The sequence below is a fragment of the Quercus suber genome, unplaced genomic scaffold (assembly GCF_002906115.3).
Source record: "Quercus suber isolate HL8 unplaced genomic scaffold, Cork oak 2.0 scaffold_606, whole genome shotgun sequence".
Taxonomy (NCBI): domain Eukaryota; kingdom Viridiplantae; phylum Streptophyta; class Magnoliopsida; order Fagales; family Fagaceae; genus Quercus; species Quercus suber.
In genome coordinates this window covers 145,366-153,380 of record NW_027070049.1, presented here as the reverse complement: position 1 = coordinate 153,380, position 8,015 = coordinate 145,366, and the positions used below count along the sequence as shown (strand labels likewise).

At 35.1% G+C, this 8,015-nt stretch overlaps 1 protein-coding gene across 1 annotated transcript in view; it reads right to left on the bottom strand.

Annotated features, from left to right (window-relative positions):
* Positions 1–4,485: 4,485 nt before the first annotated feature.
* Positions 4,486–8,015, bottom strand: part of LOC112015335 (uncharacterized) — an 8,229-nt gene continuing 4,699 nt past the window's right edge. Inside the window, exon 6 of the mRNA XM_065765083.1 lies at positions 4,486–4,999. Within this exon, the coding sequence (XP_065621155.1) occupies positions 4,847–4,999 (153 nt within the window). The 3' untranslated portion in view covers positions 4,486–4,846. The remainder of the gene's footprint in view (positions 5,000–8,015) is intronic.

The following is an 8,015-nucleotide window of genomic DNA, read 5'->3' as shown; positions in this document are numbered from 1 at the left end:
AAGAGAAAGCGATAGCGAGAGAGAGAGAGAGAGAGAGAGACAGAGGGTGCTGTGTTATTTTGTGTGTTAGGGTTTTGTTGGAAGTAATATATTTGGGGGCTTTATGTATATATAGTACACTGTGTTTGAACTGATAAGTAGACCGGGCTTGTGAGTTTAGTTTCTCTCTACAGTTCCAATTCCTTCGGTTTTGGTTTTGTTCCTTTCTTTGCCACGTCAGCTTGGGAACCAAACTGGGACCCACTTTTTAATTGTTTATTCTTTTTTTTTCCTAGTTTTAAAACTACTATATACTTTTAAGATATTTATATATTTTAATTGTTTTAATCCTAAGTTTTATTTACCATATTACTAATTCATGAATTTTTAAAATACTTTATGTGCTTGAAGTGTAATAGTTAGGTCAAAATCAGAGATGACTTCTCTATATTTGTATAAAGAGTAGATGATTCCTTGTTTTTTAGTCCAATTATATAGACAATAAGAATAGATCTAGCATTTCTCTTTTTAGGATGCATATATAACAATGTCAATGATATGATTAGTGTAAAAGAGACTTTCAATTTTTTAAATTGAAATTGGAATATGTTCTTGTTTATGATTTGGGTAGATTTACATTTTAAATTCCATCAATTAAAGTGGATTCAAATCTACCCTTATGTTTTTAGAAATTTCAAATTAATCCATATACTCTAAAAGTTCAATTCAATTCAAACCATTAACTTGTTATATGTAAAGTTGAGTTGTGATTTGAAGTGAAATAATATGTATGTATGGTAGGCACGTGTTAAAATAGCTACATGTTAAAAATATCACTATAAATGGGTTTATGGTTTAAATTTAAATGTTTTTATAAAAAAAAAATATATATATATATATATATATAGCTTAAAAGGTAAAAGTTTTAAATTCAAATATTTTAATTGGTATAGGTAGAGAACTAAAACAGTATATACTAAATATATCTTTATTGTTAATAATATTACAATGTTTTGGCAGTCTAAGGAGTAAGAAGTTTATTTTCAAAAAGATGGTTGTCTTAGATTATAGGATTCAAAGGACAAAATTGGCAAATGCTCTTTTCAGGCAAACAATCCAGCATTTTGCTCCCTTTCCCAAACTAATTAGGAAAATGCTCATGTTTTGAAACTCGATTTTCTCAAAATCGAGTTAAGCCCTATAGTGGCGTTTTAAGAAGTTTATAGTGACGTTTTAAGGACTTATAGTGACGTTTTGAAACTCGAGTTATAGACAATTTTTTTTTTGTGCCTATAACTCGAGCTCGAGTTCCAAAACGCCAATATAAGTCTTTAAAACGTTACTATAGGCTTCTTAAAAAGGCCACTATAAGGCTCCAGAATTTTTTTTTTTTAAACTCGATTTTTAGAAAATCGAGTTACAAAAGATGGACATTTTCCTAATTAGTTTAGGAAATGAGACAAAATGCCACTTTTTTTGCACGAAAAGGGCATTTGCCCATTTTGGCCATGATTCAAATCAATAATTTTGATTATAAAAAAAGTCAATAAATTTGAAGAATAATTACTCCTAGATGTGCAATTTTAACATGTAATATATCAGGTTTTAAGTATTTTGCTCTAATAAGAACACTTGTTATTATAAATTAAACATAACAACATGCACATAAATGATTTCAAATCCACATGTTAATTATAGACTATTTGAAGCCATTCATGACTCATTCAAGTCATTTAAAATAAAAAGTAAAAAAATTCAAAAAAAATGATTTTCTTAAAGATTTCCATCCAATTGAATCATATATTTCTCAAAATCATGAGAAAATTAGTATAATTAAAAAAAAAAATTATGGTCATTTACGTAGAACATCTATCACTTTTTGAGGGCGAATGCAAAAACACATGCAGTCTTAACATGATTGGATTTTTCATATTTAAAATTTTATTCAATGTTTATAAAGAATTTAAGATAAAAAATAACATAATAAGTAATATGTTGTAAATAACCAAAACTTATATTATGTATATTCCTTTATAACAAAAACAAGGACAATCAGTGCATGAGTACCAAGCGGCAAGCTCCATCTCTGTAGTGCAGCAGTGACTAGCGAGAACCGCAGAGAAGAGAGAACTGAAACCCCTTGAGATCAAAATCAAATCAATAAATGCTTTTAGAAGGAAATCTTTCTAAGATAGTAAAGCGTGTGCACACTGCACAATCATATGGGACTCTGCACGGTCGGTCATGTACTCGTGTGCCTGAATTGAATGAAATTTTGTCCTTTTTTTCCCAAGCCAATTGAGAGATTTTTTATACACATGCCCAGAAATTTATGACACAATCAAACTGCGTCTTTTTAAGTACTTATTACTGCTTAGGCAGAGTTCTGAATTCTCAATTACTTTAGAAAATTGAAATGCTCTTTATATGGTTGTATATAGACTTATAACCAGGGTTGTCACTGTCTTAAGCCATTCTCATCAGTCATTACAGCCCATATAAACTAGGCCCATATGGCCAAATGGATCCTTAAAGACAAGAAATGTACCCAGCATTATATATAGACATCTTATTAATCTCTGATCGTTGCCTGATTCAAACAACAAGTGGTTTATTGATGAAGTGTAAAGAATGCAGCACATTGTACAAAGAAACAAGGATTTTAAAGAGAATTTGCTTCTGGAACTACAGGCATCTATGGCCCTGTTTGAATTTCAACCAGCATTCAATGAGTCAATATACACTAGCAGTTGTGTGGTAACATATCAAATACACTGGTTATTTCAGTAGCCAGGGTAAATAGCTAAAGGGGTATTGATCTCTTCAACCAATGCCCGTTTGGTAGGGCATTTGAAACACCAATTTTCAATTTTTAAACAACATTAAACATATTTTCACACACTTTTTCACTCACATATTTCAAAAAACTACAATCAACACTACTCAAACTCCTCTACCAAATAGGCCCAGATGTCTAGTGTGTATCACACTTACCCATTATAGAGTCTTTAAGAGGTAAGTAACTATTCCGTCGGGAATTGGGAGAATTATCTCCCAGAGTAATTAAGGTAACTCCACCATAAAGTTCTAAAAATCTTAACCATTCATAGTTCGATGAATGTTTAAGATTGTCACATCATCAACAAGACAAACAGACTAGCACGTGTGGTATCCATTGAAAATGGTGATGATGGGGCAAAATCTGAACTATTCATTTAACCATGAATGATTAGATTTTAAGAACTCTACAATAGAATTTCCCTAAGAGCTCTAAAGAATTCTAAGCAAGATCCTTGAGTTCATCAGAAACAAGGATGAACGTCAATACAACATCCTCAGACATTTATGTCTTTGCAAAACCAGCTTGGGGGACCCACAGTTCTTCTTATATTCTCCATTTGTAGCAAGGGAGCAATTTTTAAGGGTCCAGGAGTCAAATTCAAATCTAACAATAAAACACATACAATTCTTGCCTTTGTAATTAGAATCTAAACAATAACCAAGAGCACCAATTATAATTTATAAGTAGTCCGTAGCCTTCTCTATCCAACCTCAAAACAAAATCTTGCTAATAGCCTAAAACCATTACTTTACAACTTGTTTGGGAGGGAGAAATGGAAAGCAATGGAATAAAGTATTAAGTGATATTCACATATTCCTATGCTAGGGAGCTTAATAGAAAGTTATGGAAGGATTTGGAAGGAAATTCCCTCCTAAGCATTCATTCCAAATATAGGGAGAACAATTGTTTCTGAAATAAGGGAGTAATATCAATTTTATATCTATTTTTACAAAAGATAAGTAAGAGGTCAAGGATATATAGTAAATTATATATTTCTTTCTTTTCATCCTTCTTTTATAAATGCCCAAACACAAGAAAATACACCATACCAATTCCATTATCCTATTCTTTTAGGAACTCTCAAACAAAGTGTTTTTTTAATAAATAAAATAAAATTTATGACTCTAGAACATAGTGTAAGTAAATCATAGAACATTTGTGTGTGTGTGTGTGTGTGTGTGTGTGTATAAGTTGACATATATGAGGCAATCTGAACCAGGTGAAACCTTAAACAGACTAGACATGAGTATTGTTTATAAATTATACAACGAAAACACAGCTTTCATCACCCAGTATCCCAATGCCGAAAACAATTAATGTTACTAGTCATAACCCAAGTATGAATATGGTAGTTAAAGGAGAATTCATTTCCCCACCCCCTTCCAACCCCTGTTAAATATAACATATGTGTGTGCATAATTGATACATATGAGACAATCTGAACCAGATGAAACCTTAAATAAATTAGACAAAAGTTTCTTTGTATAATGTTAGACAAAAAAACACAGTTTTCTCATCCACTATCCCAATGCAGATGTGAATATTGTTTCTCATCATAGCCCAAGTACATATATGGTAGTTAAAGAAGATTCATCCCCCCACCCCTTTTGTTAAACATAACATGTGCATGCATGCATGCATAGGTTGATATATACTAGACAATCTGAACCAGATGAAACCTTAAATAAAATAGACATAAGTTTTGTTTATAAAGTTGGGCAAGAAAACACAGTTTTATCACCCACTATCCCAATGCAATACAAATAATGTTTTTCATCACCATCAAAGTACATACATGGTAGGTAAAAGGAGTTTTCTTCCCACCCCCCACCTCCTTCCTCCTCTGTTAACATTGCAGACATCATTTTCTTATTTAACATCCACAGGAAACAGACTAGGGAATGTGTTATTCAGGCATGATGAAATTACTTGAGGCCTAGAATCACAAACTATATGTCACCCTTCTTTATAGGCCCAGTAACTTTGGCAGCTAGCATCTATTGAACATTTAAACAAATGATGCTCTTACATGAAGTCTTCTTCCAGTTCCTGCAAGGACTTGCTTGTTGTTGCAATCTGTTTATTAGATGTCATGTTTTCAGAAACCATCAAACCCTTGTAGCTTCTTAGCTCTGATTGTCTCTCCTTTTCAAGCCTTTCCATCTCCTCGCGTCGTTTCTGCAAGGACAAATGTCAAGGACTTTAAACAATCTTCAATATATATATATATATATAACACATTAAAAATTTGAGATTTTTTCTGTTAACTCTTTTTTTTTTTTTTTTTTTTGGGGGGGGGGGGGTGGGGGTGGGGTTTGTGCTATGCATGCTTCCTATCAAATAGGTAAAACAAAGAAACAGTTCAGTCATTTCCTGTCATCTGAAGTTCCCACAGCATTCAATTTCAGTTTTTCTCTTGCAGTATGTCATTAGTCATTGCCATTAGTTTAGGGAGTTCTCCTGCAATCCATCAAATGGCTTATGGTACTTAGTATATATATTTATTGGTCAGCTCTTGAACCCATAGTCTTACCCTCAATCTTGCTCTTACAAGGGAGGAGAGGCCATTTGAGTTAGTGCTCATGGGCTTTTAGGGTACTGTATGGTTGTAGTCTTTGGAAGGGAATTAGAGCTGGTTGGTGGAAGTCCTCTCCTTTCATTTCTTTTAAAATAGGGGCTTGTAGGAGGACAAAAAAATGGCATGACATGTGGTGTAGCTTTGAAGGGGATGAATTTGGGTATTGATTGCAGATAACACAGATGCTTCAGATTTTTCTTCAGTAGGTTTTAGAGAGAGAGAGGGTTTTTTTTTTTTGTGTTGGAGGGGGGGGGGGGGGCTCAGTGCCGGAATTTGAGATTTGTTCAAAAAATTGATGATTGGGAATTGGAGGAGGTGGATTCTCTGCTGGACTTGTTATACTCTAACCCTCATTTTTCTAGAGGTACCGATTGATGTCTTAGCATTCAATATTATTATAATTGTTTACAAGTTGTCAGCAAAAGCATTTTACTTGGAAAGGTTTATATAATAAAAAGGTGCTTAAGAAAGTGGCTTTCTTTGTGCAGACAGCTACCTTGAGTAAAACCTTGACTATAGAAAATCTTTATATTTTTATTTGCTGAATGAGTATAGACATCTTATGAAGAGAAATATATCACTAATATATTGGTGTTGTCTGTGCACAAGAACTGGTGAATATTAGACCATCTATTACTCCATTGCTCGGTTGTCTATGATTTGTGGTACTTGTTTTTTTTTTTTCTGCTTTGCTTTTGGTGTACATTGGTTAAGGTCAAAGACTTAGCAAAAAGTCACAATTACTAGAGGCATTGAAATTGCTAGATGCCAAGGAAGGGGAGTTTGGCCTCTCTGATGTTGAGTCTTGTGAGAGAGTTGTGTTGAGATCTGAAGTAGAGAATCTTCTCTCTTTATAAGAAATCTCATAGAGACAGAAATCAAGAATGTTATGGTTTAAGGAAGGAGACAATAATACTAAATTCTTTCATAAGGTGGCTAATTCCCGTAGAAGGTTTAACCATCTTAGTTTTTTGGAGGTGGATGGGGTGGTTTATGAGGAGGAGTCCGAGGTGGCTACCCAGGTGGTACAATTTTATAAAAATTTGTATTAGGAGACAGAGGAGTGGAGGCCTTTTGTGGAAGGTTTGGAGTTTGATCAGATAGACGGGTCGGAGAGGGGCTGGCTTGAAAGAGGTTTGAGAGGGAGGAGATTCTTCTAGTTGTTAATGAGTTGGCTGGAGATAAAGCTCTAGGTCCAGATGGTTTCTCTATGGCCTTTTTTCACCATTGTTGGAGAGTGGTGGAAAGAGATGTTCTAGCAGTTTTTGAGGAGTTTTATCTCCACAGTAAGTTTGAGAAATCTTTGAACGCTACCTTCATAGCATTAATTCCTAAGAAGAATGATGCTTCCAATATTCGAGATTTCAAGCCTATTAGCTTGGTGGGGAGCTTGTACAAGATCTTGTCTAAGGTTTTGGCAAATCGTTTGAAGTTGGTTTTAGATCAACTAATCTCTGAGTCTCAGAATAGTTTTGTGGGAGGTAGACAGATTCTTGACTCAGTTCTTATTGTCAATGAGTGTGTTGATAGTCGAGTGAAGAGTAAGACTGTGGGGGTCATTTGTAAGCTAGACATTGAGAAAGCTTATGATCACGTGAATTGGGAGGCTCTTCTAGATCTATTGAAGAGAATGGGCTTTGGGAGAAGTGATGTAGATGGATTTGCACTTGTATTTCAATTGTCCAGTTCTCTATTTTGGTTAATGGGGCTCCAGTTGACTTTTTTAGGCGCACGAGGGGTTTGAGACAAGGGGACCCGTTATCTTCTATGCTGTTTTTGGTTATAATGGAGGTTTTAAGCAGGATGTTGAAAAGAGTCGAAGGTACTGGTTTGATCAGGGGTTTTAAGGCTGATGGTAGACGGGGGAAAGGGGAATGTGTCTCGCATCTCTTGTTTGCGGATGATACTATCTGTTTTGTGATGCGGAAGTGGAGCAGATCCTTCATGTTCGAATACTTCTCCTTTGTTTTCAAGCTGTGACAGGTTTGAACGTTAATGTCTTGAAGAGCGAGATGGTTCCAATAGGGGAGGTTAATAATTTGCATGCATTGGTAGAGATTCTGGGTTGTAGGATTGGGACTTTGCCTATGACCTATCTTGGTATGCCGTTGGGGGCTTCCCATAAGTCCCCCTCTATTTGGAATCCTATCTTGGAAAAAATTAAGCGGAAGTTAGCTAGGTGGAAGAAGTTGTATTTGTCAAAAGGTGGAAGACTGACGTTGCTTAAGAGTACGCTAGCTAGCCTCCCTACTTATTATTTATCTCTTTTTACCATCCCTTGCATGTGGCTAATAAGATTGAGAAGATGCAAAGGGACTTCTTGTGGGGGATTCGAAGGCTCATTTGGTGAGGTGGGATAAGGTGTGTGCTCCTAAGGCAAATGGTAATTTGGGAGTATGGAAAATAATTACTTTTAATAAAGCCTTACTAGGAAAATGGTTATGGTGGTTTGGGGTTGAGGAGACTTGTCTTTGGAGGAGGGTTGTAGTTTTGAAGTTTGGGGAAGAGTGGGGGGATGGTCTTCCAAGCTGGGTAGGGGTGTCCACGGGTGTGGTTTATGGAGAAGTATTTGAAAAGGTTGGGAGGTGTTTAGTAAATGCATTCAGTTGGGTAGGA